This window comes from Canis lupus, chromosome 11 (genome assembly GCF_048164855.1).
Source record: "Canis lupus baileyi chromosome 11, mCanLup2.hap1, whole genome shotgun sequence".
In the NCBI taxonomy this organism is placed as follows: Eukaryota; Metazoa; Chordata; class Mammalia; order Carnivora; family Canidae; genus Canis; species Canis lupus.
Genome location: NC_132848.1, coordinates 2415008 through 2436640, shown reverse-complemented (window position 1 = coordinate 2436640; position 21633 = coordinate 2415008). Strand labels below are relative to the sequence as shown.

The window sequence follows — 21633 nt, the reverse complement described above, 5'->3', positions numbered from 1 at the left end:
TAAAAAAAAAAAAAAAAGGGGGACACCTGGGTGGTTCAGTGGTTGAGTGACGGCCTTTGGCTTAGGTTGTTTATCCTGGGGTCCTGGGATCGAGTCACGCATCAGGCTCCCTGCATGGAGCCTGCTTCTCCCTCTGCCTGTGTCTCTGCCTCTCTCTCTGTGTCTCTCATGGATAAATAAATAAAATCTTTAAAAAAAAAAGAATAGTGGAAAATAGAAAAATAAAATCTCTGATCTAGTGATGGAAAATCAATAGATACAGTGAAAGAGCAGTGAGTCTTTAGCTTCAGTGGCAGTTAAACCAGTAGATTTTGTTTAGTGTAAAGAGGAGGCTCCTTTATTTAAGGGAATATTTGGGAAATGAATAAATAAATAAATGATAAATAAAGGTAATGTTTGAAATGCTAGGAATGTATCATCAAAGATTGGATCTAAAAGGAGAGGTGTCTTAGGAATTGAGCTGTAAATGAGATAATTATCGTAAAGTGCCTAGCAAATACTAATGATAGGTAACACTCATTGTGTACTTACTGAGTCCCAGTTACTATACTAAGTGCCTGTACATATTACCTTTTTTTTTTTTTTTAAAGTAAGCTCTAGGCTCAATGTGGGGGTTGAACTCATGACCCCAAGATTAAAAGTCAAACATTCTACTGACTGAGCCAGCCAGGCACCCTCATACTCCCTCATTTAATCTTCGAAACACCATTAGGAATTTACTAGTATTATTCACATTTTTTTTATTTTTATTTTTTTTAGAGATTTCATTTATTCATGAGAGACATACAGAGAGAGAGAGAGAGAGAGAGGCAGAGACATAGGCAGAGAGAGAAGCAGGCTCCATGCAGGGAGCCAGATGTGGGACTCGATTCCAGGACCCCAGGGTCACATCCTGGGCCGAAGGAAGTCACTCAAACGCTGAGCCACCCAGGTATCCCATATTATTCACATTTTACAGATTAGGACACTAGAGTATCAGAAGGTTAAATATTTTGCTCAATGTAATATAGACAGTAAAATTTAAGATTTTAACCAGACATTAGTGATTTCAATGATTTGGCTAGATTTCTGACCCAGAGTGTATGGCTAGATTGACACTGAGTAAGCTTTCAAAATTGAGATTTCCTACAAAATATTGCTGGGAGAAATTAAAGAAAACCTAACTAAATGGAGAGCTATACTGCATTCATTGGTGGAAAGATTCAATATCTTTAAGACATCATATTCTCTCCAAATTGATACATTGAATGCAATCCCCCAAAAAATCTCAGACTATTTTTTTAGAAAGTGCCAGAGTAACAAAATTGGCAGCTTGTCCTACTGACTTCCAGACTTAAAGCTACAGTGATCAAGATAATGATATTGGTATAAAAATAGACAAATAGATCAATGGAACAGAATAAAGTCTAGAAATAAGTCTCACAAATAGTTAATTGATGTTTGACAAAAGTGCAAAGACAATTCAATACAGAAAGGATAGTTTTTTTGACAAATGGGTGCTGGAACAATTGGAAATCTATATGCAAAAAAGAAAAGGAAAATAATTTTGATCCATATTTCATACTAGATATAAAAATTAAAGTGCATCACAGACCTAAAACTATAAACTTTCAGGAGAAGAACTCAGTAACCTTGAATAAGGAAACTATCCTAGGTTCAATATCAAAAGCATCATCTATTAACGAAAAAGACATTTGATTTCAACAAAATTACTAACATTTGCTTTCAGTAGACACCATTAAGAGATTGAAAGGATAAGTCACAAACTGGAAGAAAAAATATGCAGATCACATATCTAAGAAATTACTCGCATTCAGAATAAAGAACTCTCAAAAACAAAACAAAACTCTTTCAATAAAACCTTATTAAAAAGAAAAGAATAAAGAACTCTCAAAACTCAATAAAGGGGCACCTGGCTGGCTCAGTCAGTGGAGGATGCAACTCTTGATCTCTAGGTTGTAAGTTTGACCCTCATTGTTGGGTGTAGAGATTACTTAAAACATAAATAAATAAACTCAATAAAAGTAAGCAAATTAATTTTAAAAACATGGGCAAATATTTGAACAGACGTTTCATCAAAAAGATATACCTCTGGCAAATAAGCACCTGAAAAAATGCTCAACATTATTAGTTATTATGGAAAAAGGAATTAGCATCATAATGAGACAGCATTTTTGTCACCAGTTCGACCCCATGACCAGGCCTTTACTGATCACCTGCTTATACTAGACAACCTTTGTCCTACATTTTTCCCTAAGTTCTTCTTTCCTGCTTTCTTCTTAACTCAAGACAAATGAAACCTGAAACCCCATCCCTACTGCCTCACCCTTTACCCTGGGGACTGTCCTGAGAAGATCTCCTAGTCCCAGACCACCCAGACCTTTAGAGTTAAATCATCTGCATGGGCAGATGGACCATGGAGTGACCTCTGGAATGACCTACAATTACCTTCACCTCTTTATAATACTAAACTCTGTCCAAGGAGTAGCCTCAGCCTCATTTATATAACATACAATGTATGTATAGGCATGTTTCCTTAAGGCACATGCATGACTATACGCCTGCCACTATATAGACAAGGTTTCCCTATCTAAATATTCATACTAACCCTAAACAAAAGGAACCCATTCACCCTTTCTTGGGGAGTCCTGGTTTTGAAAGCCATTCCCATGATTTGCTTATTTGCTACAAATAAAAGTTTTCTTGGTGGGACAACTCAACCTGGTGCAGTTTCTGATTCACCAAAGAGCGATCTCATGTTATCAGCTACACTATATACCTATCAGAATGGCTAAAATTTTAAAAACAACCAAGTGTTAGAGAGGATGTGAAGAAACTAGAACTCTCATACTCTGCTAAGAGGAATGTAAAATAGTAAAATCATTTTGGATAACAATTTGGCAGGATCTTTTTTTTAAAATTTTTTGACAGTTTCTTTAAAAGTTAAGTATATACTTACAGTGTGACTCATTCAGCCAGTGATTCTATTCTTAGGTATTTACCCAAGAGAAACAAAAGCATATGTCTACACAGATTTTGTACAAAAATGTTTATAGCAGCTTTATAATAGCCAAAAACTAGAAAAACACAAATGCCCATCAACAGATGACTGGATAAACAAACTGTGGTACATCTATACAATGAAATCCTACTCAGCAATAAAAAGCAATCATGCAATAATGATGAATCTCAAAATAATTATGCTGAGTGAAAAAAGGCAAGATTTAAAAAAAGCATATCTTGTACGACTTTATGTAAAATTCTAGAAAAATAAAAACTGATTTATGGTGACAAAAAGCAGATTAGTGGTTGCCTTGGGAGGGGCATAGGGGTGACAGGATGGTGAGATTATAAAGAAGCAAGAGGCAATTTTTGGGATGATCTATATGTTCATTATTTTGAGTATGGTGATGGTTTTATATATCAAAACTTTTTAAATTATATATTTTAAACACAGTTTTTTTGTATATCAATTATCCTCAAGAAAACAATTTTAAAAACTTAGTTTTGGGGGGCAGCCCGGGTGGCTCAGTGGTTTAGCGTCACCTTCAGCCAAGGGCCTGATCCTCAGGACGTCAGGATCCCTGCATGGAGCCTGCTTCTTCCTCTGCCTGTGTCTCTGCTTCTCTCCCTCTCCCTCTCTCTCTCTCTCTCTCTTTGCGTCTCTCATGAGTAAATAAATAAAATCTTTAAAAAAAAAAACTGAGTTCTTAAGACATAATAAAGCTGAAGACTGGGCCAGGAAAAATAACTACTCCCATTTGTAAGATTACATTTCCTAGCAGGTTCTATGCAAAGTCTCTTGCATATATTATTTCATTTAAATAATGAAATAGTCCTGTGAAGTGTAACTACTACAATTTTTTTTTAAGATTTTATTTTTAAGGGCATCTGGATGGCTCCATCTATTGAGCTCCCTACTCTCTCTTTTTTTTTTTTTTTGAGCTCCCAACTCTTGATGTAGGTTCAGACCACGATCCCAGTGTCATGAGGGTGAGCCCTGTAATCAGTGCTCAATCTGCTTGTCCCCCTCCCTCTCCCTCTGACTCTCCCCAGCTCTCTCGTTCTCTCTCAAATAAATAAATAATTAAAATCTTCAAAGATTTCATTTATAAGTAACCTCTACACCCAACATGGTGCTTAAACTTACAACCCTGAGATCAAGAGTCATGTGCTTTACCGACTGAGCCAGCAGGTTACCCCCTAACTACTACACCTTTTTAAAAAAAGTTTATTTATTTTTAGCAGTCTCTCTACTCAATGAAGGGCTTGTACTCATAACCCTAAGATCAAAAGTCACATGCTCAAGGTGCCAGGGTGGCTCAGTCGGTTGAGCCTCTGACTCTTGATTTTGGCTTAGGTTATGATCTTTGGGTCATGAGAATGAGGCTACCCTTTATTTTTTATTTTTATTTTTTTGCAGAGTGTATGTCATTTATTGACTGGGTTCCCTCACTGGATGCTACTCTTGACTCATAGAACAACAGGTACAGAACTAAAATGAATCATCCCCAGCTCTGTGATCACCAGATCCATCAGTTCCAGGGGGGTCACGTCATAGACTAGATTTAACAACTGTAGAAACAGGTGGTTTTGCCTGTTAGCCAGGGCCATGTGCTCTCCCCGCTCACAAAGCAGATCCTCGGGCTCATCTAGCTCATTAGAGACAAAAGCATCAGTCTGCACACACTCACAGAACTTGCCTGCTTCACAGCAGACCAGCACTGGCATATTATGGGCTGCTGCCACTAGTGCCAGCTGTGCTGTCCCTAAACATGACATTACGGACCCATTGGCCAGGAGTGCATGAGCTCCCAGTAGCACCTTAGAAACCTCTGGGAGGGATCCCTGGGTGGCGCAGCGGTTTGGCGCCTGCCTTTGGCCCGGGGCATGATCCTGGAGACCCGGGATCGAATCCCACGTCGGGCTCCCGGTGCATGGAGCCTGCTTCTCCCTCTGCCTGTGTCTCTGCCTCTCTGTCTCCCTCTGTGTGACTATCATGAATAAATAAATAAAATCTTTAAAAAAAAAAAAAAAAAGAAACCTCTGGGAGAGGGGCACGTGGGTGGCTCAGTGGTTGAGCGTCTGCCTTCAGCTCAGGTCATGATCCTGGAGTCCCAGGATTGAGTCCTGCATGGAGCCTGCTTCTCCCTCTGCCTATGTCTCTGCCTCTCTCTGTTTGTCTCTCATGAAAAAATAAATCCAATCTTTAAAAAGAAAAAAGAAAGGAACCTCTGGGAACACACAGGAGGCTGCAAGAATCAGCAGGTAGGAGGCCGGGACCCCAGCACAGACCAGAGAATGTAGTGTGTGCCTTCCCTCCAGCCATGGCCGGCTGTCTACCACTGCCACCAAAACTGCTGACCCTTAGCCCAAGCCTCCTGAAAGATTCGTGATACCAGATGAGGATCCAAATACCAGGATCACATCTCCATTATTGATCATCTTACAAGCAAAGCAGAAATTGCCTGAGCTGCAAGCACAATCTTCTCTTGCACATATTGATCAATGGCTGCCTGAAGTTCTGACGTGGCCTCCTCTTCTCACTTGGAGCTGCTCACACCCGTGATCTCCTTGGGTTTTTTTGTTTTTGTTTTTGTTTTTTTTTAGGTTTTATTTATTTATTCATGAGAGACACAGAGAGAGGGGCAGAGACACAGGCAGAGGGAGAGGCAGGCTCCATGCAGGGAGCCCGATGCCGGACTCGATCCCCCGTCTCCAGGATCAGGCGCTGGGCTGAAGGCGGCGCTAAAGTGCTGAGCCACCGGGGCTGCCCGAGTTTTAATTTTTTATTTATTTTTATTTATTTATTATTTTTTAAAAATATACTTTTACTCTTTTTTAATATTATTTATTTATTTATTCATGAGAGAGAGAGAGAGGCAGAGGCAGAGGCAGAGGGAGAGGGAGAAGCAGGCTCCATGCAGGGAGCCTGACGTGGGACTCGATCCCGGGACTCCAGGATCACACCCTGGGCCAAAGGCAGGCACTAAACCACTGAGCCACCCAGGCATCCCCCTGCCCCAGTTTTTAAATAAAGGTATGGAAGTTCAGAGAGAGTAAGTACTTTGCCCCGAGTCACAAAGTACAGGAAAAAAAGGATTCATACTCAGGTCTGTCAGATTCCAAAGTTGAACTCCTAACCACTGCACTAGGCTGCCTCTAGATCACCCTTTAGTACTGAAACTGGCTTCCTGCCCCTGACATTGTCTTTAACCCAATTTTAATCCAGACAGCCTGGATCCAGGTAGACTGGGTAATGCTTTATTCTGTAGAAAAGTATGTATCCTTAGAATATCTCTTTGGGGGTACATGGGTGGCTCAGTCAGTTGAGCAACCAACTCTTTTTTTTTAAGATTTTATTTATTTATTTATGAGAGACACACACAGAGAAAGAGGCAGAGACACAGGAAGAGGGAGAAGCAGGCTCCCTGTGGGGAAACTGAGGCGGGACTCGATCCCAGGACTCTGAGATCATGCCCTGAGCCAAAGACAGATACTCAACCGCTGAGCCACCCAAGCATCCTGAGCATCCAACTCTTGATTTTGGCTCAGGTCATCATCTCAGGGTTGTGAGACTGAGCCCCACATCAGGCTCTGTGCTGAGTGTGGAGTCCGCTTAAGGTTCTCTCCCACTCCCTCTGGCTGATACACCCCGCCCCCAGCTTGAATGTTAGCACGCTTTCTCTCTCTCTCTCTCAAAAAAAAAAAAAAAAAAAAAAAAAAAGACTTCTCTCGTTTTTTTTTTTTCTCTTTGGTTTTTTGATTGTTTGACTCTTTCACAGTCCTCTGAAGTCAGAGTTCATCATCAGTAAAATCCCCGACTTCAAGATTCCTTTCACCATGTGCTCTAAAGGAAACCTGGCTCTCCCCAAAGGACACTTGATCAGTAGCTGAAAACCCTCTGTAGTTTCCATTTTATTTATTATTATTATGTTAAGATTTTACTTAACTACTCAAGAGAGACAAGACGTGGCACAGATGATCACATGCTCCTCCCTGCAACATATTCTTCACTTGACTTCTAGGACCCTCATCATATCCTGGTTTTCTTCCTACCTCATTGGCCTTTCCTTTTGTGTCTTTTGCTGGTTTTTCCTCATCTTCCTGATTACTAAACTTTGAAGTATATAGGAATCAGTCTCCCTCTGCCTATCTATATATTCCCTTCCTAGCCGACCTCACCCAGTATCGTGAATTAAAAACCAATTGTAGGGGATCCCTGGGTGGCTCAGTGGTTTAGCGCCTGCCTTTGGCCCAGGGTGTGATCCTGGAAGCCCGGGATGGAGTCCCGAGACGGGCTCCGGGCATGGAGCCTGCTTCTCCCTCCTCCTATGTTGTGTCTCTGCCTCTCTCTCTCTATGTCTATCATGAATAAATAAATACATCTTTAAAAAAATTGTAAAATTATGATACCCAAGTTTTTATTTCCAACCCAGGATTCTTTCCCTTAAACTCCAAACCTTTATATATCCAATTGTCTACTTAACATTTTTGCTTGGACGTAAAATGGGGAATTTATACATATATAGTATCAGTACAAAGAAATTCATGAGATGGGATGCCTGGGTGGCTCAGTGGTTGAGCATCTGCCTTCAGCTCAGGGCATGATCCCGAGTCCCTGCGGGGAGCCTGCTTCTCCCTCTGCCTATGTCTCTGCCTCTCTCTCTCTCTGTCTCTCATGAATAAATAAATAAATCTTTAAAAAAAGGAAAAAGAAAAAGAAATTCATGTGAAAGATGAATGCCAACTTTAGTGTAGTGGTTACCACTTGGAGAAAGAGAGTGGAATGCAATCAGTGGGGAATTCACGGACAGATCCAACTCTACAGGTAACCCTTTCTTTCTTAAGCTAGGAGGTGGATATATATACATTTGTTGTATGTCTTAATTATTTCATTATATGTTTTACCACTTCCCCTATGCCTTCTGATCTTGACCTCTTGCTCAACACCCTCAGTCCCTCAGCCACCATTATTTTTTCTAATCAGTTCTTTTTTGGCTTCCCCTTTCTCCCAACTGATCTTGGGCTCCTCCATCCACCAATCAATCATGACTGAAGTAACACCCTAATTTCCATATTTGTATTCCCAAACTAGAGCAAACCAATCATGCATTTTTTTTCTTTTCTAGAACAATTCTTTAATATTTTCCAAAGTATACTCTGTAGACCCCTTGTATCAGATTCACTTGGGATGTTACTAAAATGCAGATTCCCAAAATACTCTCAAGGTTTTGTTATTGTTTTAGGTAAACTCTACCCCCAACATGGGGCCGGAACTTAGGACCTCTAAGATAAAGAGTCACATGCTCTACCAACTGAGCCAGCCAGGTGCCCTATAACCTCAAGATCTTTGAATCCTGCTTTTTGGAGGTGGGATTAGGAATGAATTTTATTCAGTTGGCAGAGGTGATTCTTATTCACACAAAGGAGATTGTTTCATTCATCCCTGACTTTTCAATAAGCCCAGCATACTTAGTTATCTACAAATGCTGAGCATCTGCTGTATGTCAGGTAATATAACTGACCATATAGACATTGTCCCTAAAAAAAAAGACATTGTCCCTGATCTTACAAGCTTACAGTTCGAGACATTTTCAAAGGACATATGTAGGATGACTTTGGGTGGTATCATTTTTGGTGATAAAAATAAGTTTGGTGATACAAATAATTTTGGTGATAAAAAAGTGATAAACTTTTTTTTTTAATGTATTGATTTATTTTTGAGAGACAGGGACGCCTGGGTGGCTCAGTGGTTGAGCATCTACCTTCGGCTCGGGTATGATCCCAGGCTCTGAGGATCCAGTCACGCATCTGGCTCTCTATAGGGAGCCTGCTTCTCTGCCTGCCTCTGTCTTTCCCTCTCTGTGACTCTCATGAATAAGTAAATAAAATCTTTTTAAAAAGGTAGATTGAGACAGAGAGCACCTTGGGGAGGGCAGAGGGAGAGAGAATCTTAAAGAAACTGAGTGTGGAGCCTGACGTGGGGCTTGATCTCATGACCCGGAGATCACAACCTGAGCCAAAACCAAGAGTTGGACATTTAACCGACTGCACTACTCAGGCACCTCAACTACTTTCTTTGATTTAAAAGTTTATGTAGGGCAGCTCAGCTCGGGTGGCTCAGTGGTTTAGCGCCACCTTCAGCCCAGGGCCTGATCCTGGGGACCTGGTATTGAGTCTGGCATCGGCCTCCCTGCATGGAGCCTGATTCTCCTTCTGCCTGTGTCTCTGCCTCTCTCTCTCTGTCTTTCATGAATAAATAAATAAAATCTTTAAAAAAAGAATATTTTCATTACCCCTAAAAGAAAGTCCATACATTTAACAGTCAATCCCCTCTCCTCTAACCTCCCTATCCCTAGGTAATCACTACTCTACTTTCTGTCTCTATAAATTTGCCTATTCTGGGCATTTCATGTAAATAGAATCATACAACATGTGGTCTTTTATGATTAGCTTCTTTTACTTAGCATGTTTTCAAGGTTCATCAGTGTAGCATATAGCAGCACTCCATTTCTTTTTATGGTCAAATATGTTCCTTTGTATGAATATACCATATTCTATTTATCCAATTCAGCAGTTAATGAACATTTTGGTTGTTTCTACTTTTTGACTAGTAATTATGCTGCTATGAACATTCATGTACAAGGTTTTTTTGTGAATATATATTTCCAGTTCTCTTGAGTATACACCTAGAAGTGGAATAGCTGGGAACTGGATGGTTAACTGTAACTTTTTTTTTTTTTTTTAAAGATTTTATTTATTTATTCATGATAGTCACACAGAGAGAGAGAGAGGCAGAGACACAGGCAGAGGGAGAAGCAGGCTCCATGCAGGGAGCCCGACGTGGGATTCGATCCCGGGTCTCCAGGATCACGCCCTGGGCTAAAGGCAGGCGCTAAACCGCTGCGCCACCCAGGGATCCCTAACTGTAACTTTTTGAGGACTATGTCTCAAAGTATACCATTTCACATTCCCACCAGTAGTGTGCCAACTTTGGCACACCTTGTCCAGAATTTATTTTTTTGTTATAGTCATCCTAGTGGGTGTGAAGTGGCATCTCATTGTTTACCATCACATTTTGAGTAAAGTCCAGAGCCAGTCAGGGCCTTCAAGGCCCCATATGATCTAACTTTGTGTACGACAGGTAGGTACACAATCTCTTATCTGAAGTTGACAAATCAAAACAGCTCTAAAACCCAAGATTTTTGGAACTCATATGATAATAAAACCTGACATGAAACTCATGCTGAGTAATTTACATGACTATTCTATTTTACTGCGGATATAGTAATGTGTTTTAATCCTGGGTGCTGCTCCAGATCCCTCTGAGGATGTTATATTAAAAAGTATATGCTCTAGGGGATCCCTGGGTGGCTCAGAGGTTGAGCATCTACCTTTGGCTCAGGGCATGATCTTGGAGTTCTGGGATCAAGTCCCGTATGGGGCTTCCTGCATGGAGCCTGCTTCTCCCCCCTGCCTATGTCTCTGCCTCTTTCTCACAGAGACATAGGCAGAAAGAGAAGCAGGCTCCATGCAGGGAGCCCGATATGGGACTCGATCACAGGACTCCAGGATCACGCCCTGAGCCGAAGGCAGGTGCCAAACTGTTGAGCCACCCAGGCGTCCCCAAAATCAAATTTTTTTGGTCAAAATCAATTCTAAAGCAAGTAAAGTCTTAAAGATTTCATATAAACGACTGTAGATCTGAACCACTTTCCCCTAACTCACTTGAATTTAGCCAGACCGCCTTTCTTTTTCTGTAACATGTCATTCCTGAGTCCATTTGCACTTGCTATTCTCTCTGCTAGGAAGCTTTTCCCCACTTATCCAAACAGCTTGCTCTTTCATTTTCTTTAGTTTCTTTAAGAGTTTTTTTTTTTTTTTTAAGATTTTATTTATTTATTCATGAGAGACACAGAGAGAGGGGCAGACAGACACAGGCAGAGGGAGAAGCAGGCTCCATGCAGGAAGCCCGATATGGGACTCAATCCTGGGACGCCAGGATCATGCCCTGGGCTGAAGATGGCGCTAAACTGCTGAGCCACGCGGGCTGCCCGCTTTCTTCAGTTTCTGATCAAATGTTATCTATCAACCTTATAGACATAAGGCCACTCCACATAAAACTTATATAAAACTAATCCTTCGGGGGCAGCCCAGATGGCTCAGCGGTTTAGCACCACCTTCAACCCAGGGCGTGATCCCGGGGCCCGGATCGAGTCCCACGTCGGGCTCCCTTCATGGAGCCTGCTTCTCCCCCTGCCTGTGCTTAAGCCTCTCTCTCTCTCTCTCTCTCTCTCTCTCTCTGTCTCTCATGAATAAATAAATAAAATCTTAAAAAACAAACAAACAAACAAACAAACTAGTCCTTCCTCACACCAAATCACCCTCACGTTGTTCCTCCATTTTAAAACGTAAGCTCTATGTATTTTTATCTTGGTCACTGCTAACATCTTCAGTATTTAGAAATGGCTGGCACATTGTTGGTAAGCAATAAATATTTCTTGAATAAATGATTGTTTCATACCACTTAAACCTCACAAAAATACTATGAAATTGGAAAGATAACCTAAAGATTAGAAAATTTAAGAGAGGGGGTGCCTGGCTAGCTCAAGTTGGACAGCATGTAACTTGATCTCAGGATTATAAATTCAAGCCTAACAAGGCGAGAGGAGAGGGAGGGGACACCTGGGTGGCTCAGCCTGCTTCTCCCTCTCTGCCTGTGTCTCTGCCTCTCTCTGTGTATCTCATGAATGAATTAAAAAAAACAAACTGGTGCAGCCACTCTGGAAAACTGTGTGGAGGTTCCTCAAAGAGTTAAAATTGGACCTTCCCTACGACCCAGCAATTGCACTGTTGGGGATTTACCCCAAAGATACAGATGCAATGAAACGCCGGGACACCTGCACCCCGATGTTTATAGCAGCAATGGCCACAATAGCCAAACTGTGGAAGGAGCCTCGGTGTCCATCGAAAGATGATGGATAAAGACGATGTGGTCTATGTATACAATGGAATATTCCTCAGCCATTAGAAACGACAAATACCCACCATTTGCTTCAACGTGGATGGAACTGGAGGGTATTATGCTGAATGAAGTAAGTCAGTCGGTGAAGGACAAACATTATATGTTCTCATTCATTTGGGGAATATAAATAATAGTGAAAGGGAATATAAGGGAAGGGAGAAGAAATGTGTGGGAAATATCAGAAAGGGAGACAGAACGTAAAGACTCCTAACTCTGGGAAACGAACTAGGAGTGGTGGAAGGGGAGGAGGGCGGGGGGTGGGAGTGAATGGGTGACGGGCACTGGGGGTTATTTTGTATGTTGGTAAATTGAACACCAATAAAAAATAAATTAAAAAAATAAAATAAAATAAACAAACAAACACCACTTTAAAAAAATAAGGGATAACAAAAAATGGAAGGGAGGGAGGGGAGAGAAAGAGAGAGAAAGAGAGAAAGGATGCCGGGGTGGTTCAGCGGTTGAGCCTTCAGTTTAGGGTGTGATCCTGGGGACCCGGGATCCAGTCCCACATCGGGGCTCCCTGCGTGGAGCCTGCTTCTCCCTCTGCCTGTGTCTCTGCCTCTCCCTCTCTATGTCTCTCATGAATAAATAAATAAATAAAATATTTAAAAAGAAAGAAAGAGGGCAGCTCAGGTGGCTCAGCGGTTTAGTGCTGCCTTCAGTCCAGGGCGTGATCCTGGAGACCCAGGATTGAGTCCCGCATGGGGCTCCCTGCATGGAGCCTGCTTCTCCCTCTGCCTCTCTGTCTCTGTGCCTCTCATGAGTAAATAAATAAAATCTTTTATAAAAGAAAAAGAAAGGAAGAAAGAGAAAAGGAAAGAAAATTAGAGAGGTTAAGTAACTCACCTAAGGTCACATACTAGAATTATCAGAGGTGAGATGTATATCTGAGTCCACTAGGTTCTTATCCAGACAGCTGTTTAATGGGGGACTTGGACTGAGAAACTAAGTGCCAAGCACATTGGCAAGTTAATATTTATTGAATAAATGAATGAATCTAGATTCTAGCCTGTTCTTTCATCTACTGGCTCAGCTTTTGACAAGCCTATCGGCTTATTAATGCATATGAAGCGAACACCCCTCTATACCTAATACTGACTAAAAGAATAAACATATAAAGAAGGGTATTAACTTAAATAGTGTGATAGACAATAATTTTGTCCTTCTACTTGCTAAGTTATAGAAAAGTAAGCAAAAATAAAACAAGGTACAGGATTTGGGGTTGAGGCAAAGGGTGGTCCAGGACATCAGTGAATCCTGATTACCACAGGGACAATGACTTCAAATCCAAATACCTCAAAGGTAGACATTGGACCAAAGACTGGATTAGCCCAGAGACCTCTAGCTGGCTTGAATACTTTATACTTGAAACTGGAGGACACTTCAGAAAGTTAGGGAGGTGCTGAAATGGCAACTAACTTCTCACCTACTAAAGTTCACTCAAACTGGGTGGGAGTGGGAAATGGGGACTCAATTGTCTATACCACCTTTTTTGTGATCAACTACTAGAACTTCAGCCCACAATAGCTTAGAGTAGGCTGTTCATTTTACTGTCCAGACAGCTAGAGAACCTCAAGCTGATTTGTGGGCCACTTCTGATGGCATAATATGTGGCTTTTCCCTAGATGGAAACAATGTCCTGGTTGCCCATAGGACAAGGCAAGGTTTGAATTATTTGCAACGGGTGTTGGGTTGGGAGGTAGAGTGGGACTACTTTAAAGCCTGAAGCATGAAAATCTGGTCAGTCATCTCTGGCACTCCAAAATCTCAACGAATTTGGGATTATCTGCAAGTAGAGAAATTGCTCAACCAGTTCTTAAGTTGTGTTAGGCTCTGGAATGTATGATCCCTGGAGATAGGATCACATTTTTTATTTTTAAGACTTTAAGTAATTTCTACACCCAATGTGGGATAGAATTTACAGCCCCAAGACCAAGACTTGCACACTTCAACTGAGCCAGCCAGGTAGTCCAGGATCACATTTTTTTTTTTTTTAAATTTTATTTATTTATGATAGTCACATAGAGAGAGAGAGAGAGGCAGAGACACAGGCAGAGGGAGAAGCAGGCTCCATGCACCGGGAGCCCGACGCGGGATTCGATCCGGGGTCTCCAGGATCGCGCCCTGGGCCAAAGGCAGGCGCCAAACCGCTGCGCCACCCAGGGATCCCCAGGATCACATTTTTTAACGCACCAACCTGAGGCACCTGGGTGGCTCCGTTGGTTATGTAGCTGACTTGGCTCAAGTCATTAGGTTCTGGGATAGAGCCACTCAGTGGGGAGCCTGCTTTGTCCTGCCTCTCGACAACAAAAAAAAGCACAAATCAGGAAAGCATGTGACTCCTGATCTTGGGGAGTTGTGTTCAAGTTCCATGTTGGATGTAGAGGTTACTTAAAAATAAAACGTTACATGGTTGGATTTACCACTTGAATCTGGTTCTGGGGATCCCTGGGTGGCGCAGCGGTTTGGCGCCTGCCTTTGGCCCAGGGCGCGATCCTGGAGACCCGGGATCGAATCCCACGTTGGGCTCCCGGTGCATGGAGCCTGCTTCTCCCTCTGCCTATGTCTCTGCCTCTCTCTCTCTCTCTCTCTGTGACTATCATTAAAAAAAAAAAAAAAAAAAAAAGGAATCTGGTTCTGGTTTTATTGATCAAACTGGGATTTGAGAATCAGGTTTAGGGATCCCTGGGTGGCGCAGCGGTTTGGCGCCTGCCTTTGGCCCAGGGCACGATCCTGGAGACCCGGGATCGAATCCCATGTCGGGCTCCCGGTGCATGGAGCCTGCTTCTCCCTCTGCCTGTGTCTCTGCCTCTCTCTCTCCCTCTCTCTCCGTGTGACTATCATAAATAATAAATAAAAAAAAATTAAAAAAAAAAAAAGAGAATCAGGTTTATTTATTTTTATTATTATTATTTTTTAAGATTTTATTTATTTATTCATAGAGACACAGAGGGGTGGGGTGGGGCAGAGGCACAGGTAGAGGGGAAGCAGGCTCCATGCAGAGAACCTGACATGGGACTCGATCCAGGGTCCCCAGGATCACACCCCGGGCTGCAGGCGCGGCGCTAAACCGCGGCGCCAGCAGGGCTGCCAGAGAATCAGGTTTAGCACTCATTTTTACTTCAGACCTTTTTGTTCCATCCAGTGTTTACCCCTGGTATAAAGGGGTCATTACAGCAGAGAGGAATGAAGGAGACGTCTTGTGGACCTTCCTCCCCAAATGATGGAGACACTCTTACCTACGTTGTGTTCTGACAAATCCAGGATTTGCCACAGTGGTTTCAACATGCACATTGGTAAATTGGCTGTGAGCACGTGGAATGAGTAGTTTCTGGGTTATTTTTGTTGTTGTTGTTGTTGTTAGTTCCATTAACAGAGCTACGTTTATGCTCTGAAATAATCTACCCCTTCTCCTTATCATATTCCTTTGAATAGTCGCAAAACATGTTTCCCATTTCCCATTGAAGGATGCATTTTAAGATTTTAAGAGAGCCAGTGAGCAAGGGAGCAAGCATGTGGGGATGGGGGAAGGAATACAGGAAGAAGGGACAAGCCGACTCCCCACTAAGGGGGGAATTCCATCGGATGACCCTCAATCATGATGTAAGCCAAAACCAATACCCCTACTGAGCCACGCAGGGCCCCTCTCCCACTGAAATGTGTATCTTATTTACTTTTAAAGATTTTATTTATTCATGAGACACAGAGGGAGAGGAGCAGAGACATAGGCAGAGAGAAAAGGAGGCTCCCTGTGGGGGCTCATTCCCAGGATCATACCTTGAGCCTATGGCAGAGAGGCTCAACCACTGAGCCACCCAGGTGTCCCCATTTTATTTAAAGATTTTGACACAGGGAGAAAGAGTACAAGCAGGGGGAGTGGCAGGCAGAGGGAGAAGCAGACTCCCTGATCAACAGGGAACCTGACATGGAGCTCCATCCCAGGACCAGGATTAGGATGTGAGCTGAAGGCAGTCTTAACTGAACCACCCAGGCGCCCCTATTTTATTTTTAAAAGATTTTAGAGAGGGGCAGCTGGGTGGCTCAGTCAAAGGTCTACCTTCTCCTTACATCAGGACTTCAGGGTCGTGGGACTGAGCCCCCTTGTCAGGCTCTCTGCTCAGTGGAGAGTCTGGTTCCCCCCCTCCCCCCCCAACTTGTGCTCACTCTCTCGAAATAAAAGCTTTTTTTTTTTTTTTTTTTAAATGATAGTCACACAGAGAGAGAGGCAGAGACATAGGCAGAGGGAGAAGCAGGCTCCATGCACCAGGAGCCCGACGTGGGATTCGATCCCGGGTCGAACCGCTGCGCCACCCAGGGATCCCATAAAAGCTCGCTCTTTATTTTATTTATTTATTTATTTTAAAGCTCTTTCTTTAAAAAAAAAAAAAGATTTGGGCAGCCCGGGTGGCTCAGAGGTTTAGCACCACCTTCAGCCCAGGGTGTGATCCTGCCCAGATCAAGTCCCACGTTGGGCTCCCGGTGCATGGAGCCTGCTTCTCCCTCTGCCTATGTCTCTTCTCTGCCTCTTATGAGTAATTTTTAAAAAAATATTTTATTTATTCATGAGAAACAAGAGAGGAGAGAGGCGGAGACAAAGGCAGAGGGAAAAGCAGACTCCATGCAGGGAGCCCAACGTGGGACCCGATCCAGGGACTCCAGGATCACACCCTGGGCCAAAGGCTGAGCCACCCAGGTGTCCCTGAAATATCTTTAAGAAAAAAAAAAAAGATTTTGGAGAAAGAGTACACTCACAGTGGAGAAACAGGGGGGGGGGGGGGGAAGCAGATTCCCTGGATTCCAGGACTCTGAACCAAGAGTCTATGTTGAACTGACCAAGCCACCCAAGTACCCCTTAAGTGTTACTTTAACTCAAACTTCCAAGCTACAGGCTTAATTTAGTTTGGAGGGGGGTTGGGGGTGGATAATCATGGAACTTCACAGGCAAAACAAGTCATTATCAATCCATTTCCAAATGGATTTCTCAAACATGTATATTCCTAGCTAGTAACTAATTTCTGAACCTTAGAAAAAAACAAATCATTGTCACACATGAAATAAGATACAGCTTTCCTCCATACTTTGTGTGGAAATTCTTTCCTCTTTTGGGACTATCTCAAGTTTCTAGCAATACCCCTGGTACCTAAACATATTTATTCCAAACATGCCACTAAAAGATGCAAATTGTCCAAAAGAGAGTTTAGCAGCCGACCAATTCCAGGTAGGTTAATTTATGAAATTAAGGCTCTGAATACAGATCCCCTTAAAAGCTAAGTCACGTACTTCCTGTTAAAGTCTTGTGTTCCCCACCAGGGGTAGGCACACCTCATTCCAGAAATCATTTCCCGAGGTGTTCTTCAAGTTTTTCCTGATCCTCCTAGCTCCTTACTCCTTTTAATACATCAACCTAATCCACTAGCAAGGTGGCATTAATCTAACACTCACAAGTACCTTGCTGAACCCTCTCCCCCAGGTAACAAGTTGGGGAGGCCAAGAATACAAATGCAAAAGAAATCCAAGTTAAGGTTTTACTTATAAACTTCCTCCCTCATGAATAGACTACGTGGCACTCCATAACGCACTCGCATAACGCTCAACATAACGCTTGAATGTTAAAATTACAGTCCCCAGGACACCCCACTCCGACAACACATACACTCAACAGGTTATATAAAGTATAATCGCCATTTATTTTTTTCCCGGAGAACACTTTTTCTTCAGTCGTTAAGGACTCAGCTGCTTACATGGGCTTCGGTGGAGGTCGTGGGGCGGCTCCCTGAAAAAACAGAACAGTACGTTTAAAAACGGTAACGAAAGAACTGGACTGCCCCCCAATGCCTTTGGACTATACATGCACAGATAATCGGTCAATGCCAATGAGCCACGTCACTCCACCTGGAACAAATTCTAATAGCTCCTCTTTAGGAGAGTCGCCAAGCAAACGTTTTAGCTAGGAGTCCGCCTCCCTCCCTCCCTCGGCCTTGACTTTCTACTCCTCGGGTCCTCCTCTATCTCCTGTCCATCACCCCTCTGGCTTCCGGGTCTGTTTTAAAGCTACTTACCGCGGGTCTAAATCGGGGCGGGGGTGTTCGGTCCTTCCGCGCTTCACGAGAGCGATTCCGGACTACCTTGCTGTGAATGGCACAACTCACGCAGTAATGGAGCTTCACGTACAGCTTGGGAAGCACGTAGGCTAAGGGACAGAAAGGGAGAGGAGTAACGGCGGCAGCACGTAGCCGCGCCGCGCCCGTTCCCTCGGGCAGGGGGGCCAAGTTCCCCTCCCTAGGCAACTATGGCTTCTGATCACGGAACACGGGGGCGTTTTCACAGGTGGACAGCCCGCTAACCCTGTTCTCGTCGCCACAGGCCACACGCAGTGAAGCCGCACTCCGGTCCCTTCAGCAGCGGCACCAGCCCTAAGGCCTCCTCCCGGGCCCCTTCCCCTCGCCCAAGAAAACGGGATCCGTCTTGAGAGAAAGAAATGACGAAACCCACAGACGACTCCTCGGCCCGAAGATCAGCCCCGACCGGACGAGCGTAACCTCCACCGCGGGGACGTTCTTCCTCAGACTTAGACCGCATTTTCACAACGGATACTCAGCGGTCGTGACCCAGGAAGATGGCCACGCTTACCAGACCCCTGGCCAGGTCCCCCAACGCCGACACACAACAGCTGTGCGTGGGGCTTCCGGAGTCTCCTCTGACCAGGTGGCCCGACCCACGCCCCAAGGGCTGCACGGTCGTCCGAGGCCGCTTCTACCCCGCGGCTCGCGGGCGGAACGCGCCGCGCCAGGAGCGCACTCACCGTCGAAGACACTCGCTTCGGAAATGTCCCTGACGGCGGCGGCCTCCACGATGTTCCGAATAACGAACTTCTTAATGGCTTTGTCCTTGGGCACACAGCGGGCGCAGTTGGTGCAGCGAATGGGCTGCACGTGGCCGCGGCCCTTCTTGGCACGGCCATTGTTCCTTCTCTTCTTCGTCTGCGAAAGAACGGAGGTGGCATCACAAAGCGGGCGCTCGCCTCAGCCCTGCCGGCCACGGGGCCGCCGGACCCCCCACGGGCTCGGTGCGCCCCCGCCCCAGAGCCCGCTGGCCGCCGGACGCACCGCCACTCACCATCCTGGGCGCCGACCGAGAGGGAGCAGCGCCGGCCTCGCGCCTTTATATAGCCCGAGATCCCTCCGCGTCCCGCAGGCCGCCCCGGGGCCGCGCCGCCGAGGGCCGGCCGCCCTGCCCGGGGCTCCTCCTCGTCCCGCGTTTACGCCGGGATGGCCCCGGAGGAAGGTGTGTCTCAGGCTTGGTTGTCCGTGACAGCAAGGACCCCGGGACTATTTAGTCGGCTGGCGGAAGAAAATTAGGGTCATACGGCCCCAGCCGGCGCGACGGTCCCCGCCCCGGAAGTAGTTCCGCGCCTGCCGAGCACCCGGCGTTTGCGACGCTGAGCGCGGAAGTGGCCGGCGCAGGCCCGCGGGTCGCCTCGGCGGCGGGGGCGGGGCCGGGGCCGGGGGCGGGGCCGGGGGCGGGGGCGGGGGCGGGGCGGGGCCGGGAGCCTCAGTCGCGGCGGGCGGCGCTGCGCCGGCTGGGGGCGCTATCGGCGCGTCTCAGCGACCTGGTCCCTTGGTCTATGGGGGAGACAAAAAGACCTGCGGGAAACAAAACATTTTGTTGATTCCTCCTTCCAGTGTGGACAAAACCCCACGAAGGGCCGTGGACACATGCATGTTAGGACTGTGTCTTAGTCACTTAAAAACTTATTTTTTTTAAAGTCCCTGGATCCTGTTAGCATAACGCCGGAGACCATAGTCAGCGCTTTATAGTATTCACTCATTTTAGCTTCGACAAGCCTATGAAGTAGGTTTGTTATTGTTGCTTGTTACTGTCATTCAATCTGCAAAGATTGAAAAGCTGAGGGTGCTGAAAGTCACAGAGTTAGTAGAGGTGTCCTGGCTCCACGGCTCTGCGCTGCCCTCTGCCTAACAGAGAACGGGGGTGGGGGTGGGGTGGGGGAGGGTGCGGGGGTGCGGGTGCGGGTGCAGGTGGGGGTGGGGGGTTTATAGCCTGGACAGGAATTTCAGTGATGTTGATTCCGATCCATAGTATAAATAGATTTTGACATTGGTCCTCGATACATACACAAATGAAAAAAAAATACACAAATGTACAAAACTGAAATACAAACTTCATGAAATAGTACTGGCCCTTAGGACATAAGGTGCAATGGTATGTTCTATTTTCTACTTCACTTTTTAAGGATTTTATTAATTTTATTTTATTTTTAATATTTATTTATTCATGAGAGATGCAGACTGAGAGAGAGGCAGAGACATAGTCAGAGGGAGAAGCAGGCTCCCTGCAGGGATGTGGGACTCCATCCCAGGACCCCCAGGATATGTCCTGGACTGAAGGCAGACGCTCGACCACTGAGCCACCCAGGCATCCTCTATTTTCTACTTTATTTTAATGAATGTTGATCAAGCCCCACTGAAGTGATTTTACCATTCGAGTCTGGCCTGTGATTGAGACCTACTTTCCTTTTTTTAAATTTTTTTTAAGATTTTATTTATTCATGAGAGACACACAGAGAGAGAGGCAGAGACACGGACAGAGGGAGAAGCAGGCGCCATGCAGGGAGCCCAATGTGGGACTCGACCCCGGGTCTCCAGGATCATGCCCTGGGCGGCAGGCAGGGCCAAACCGCTGCGCCACCCGGGCTGCCCGTGAGTGGTTTCTACAATTAAATGAATACTTTGCATAGTGCTTGGCACTTATGCTCAAGAAGTGGTAGACCAGGGATCCCTGGGTGGCGCAGCAGTTTAGCACCTGCCTTTGGCCCAGGGCTCGATCCTGGAGACCCGGGATCGAATCCCACGTCGGGCTCCTGGTGCATGGAGCCTGCTTCTCCCTCTGCCTGTGTCTCTGCCTATCTCTGTGTGTGTGTGTGACTATCATAAATTTAAAAAAAAAAAAAAAAAAAAAAAAGAAGTGGTAGACCAGGGGCACCTGGGTGGCTCAGTCCATTAAGCATCTGCCTTTGGTTCGGGTCATAAACCCAGGGTCTTGGGATCAAGCCCTGCATTGGGCTCCCTGTTCTGTGGGGAACCTGCTTCTACCTACCTCTCCCTCCACCTGTACTTCTTCTTTTTTTTATTTATTTTATTTATTTATTTATTTATTTTACTTTTTTTTTTCACCTGTACTTCTGCTTGTGCTACTTTCTCTCTCTCAAATAAATAAAAATCGAAAAAAAAAAAAAAAAAGAAAAAACCACACAAGTTATTGTAACTTGTATTTCCTTGGGCATATAATGTGTTTTGCAAATTGTAGGTACTCAGAAAATGTTTGATGAATCTCTGCTTTGGATGGATAGGCAAGTTGGGCTTTCTCTATCCTGAAGGCACCCCTGGTAGGAAAATCTCCACTTTCCATTGTAGGTCAAAAATTCTGTTCTTCTATAGCAACAACGTGAGCATTCTTCTTTAGCTTCCTTTTAGTCTTAGACTTGTTCACCTTCAAAACATTTAGTAGTTGGTACAATGTGCAGTAAGGAGATTCCCCTCCCTCCCAGCAGAAAATTACAGCAAAGTCTGCAAAAACAACCAGGGGTG

The 21633-nt window shown here is 44.7% G+C and overlaps 1 protein-coding gene and 1 pseudogene across 1 annotated transcript; both read right to left on the bottom strand.

Moving 5' to 3' along the window:
* Positions 1-4452: 4452 nt before the first annotated feature.
* LOC140600492 (translation initiation factor eIF2B subunit delta-like) lies at positions 4453-17613 on the bottom strand (annotated as a pseudogene).
* Positions 17614-17691: 78 nt separating this feature from the next.
* On the bottom strand, positions 17692-19480 carry RPS26 (ribosomal protein S26). The gene is made up of 4 exons (XM_072842797.1): positions 19145-19480; positions 18831-19008; positions 18088-18218; positions 17692-17801 (listed from the first exon to the last, which is right to left on the bottom strand). The coding sequence occupies exons 1-4, from the start codon at positions 19145-19147 to the stop codon at positions 17766-17768; spliced, it is 348 nt and encodes a 115-aa protein (XP_072698898.1). The 5' UTR covers positions 19148-19480; the 3' UTR covers positions 17692-17765.
* Positions 19481-21633: the final 2153 nt, after the last annotated feature.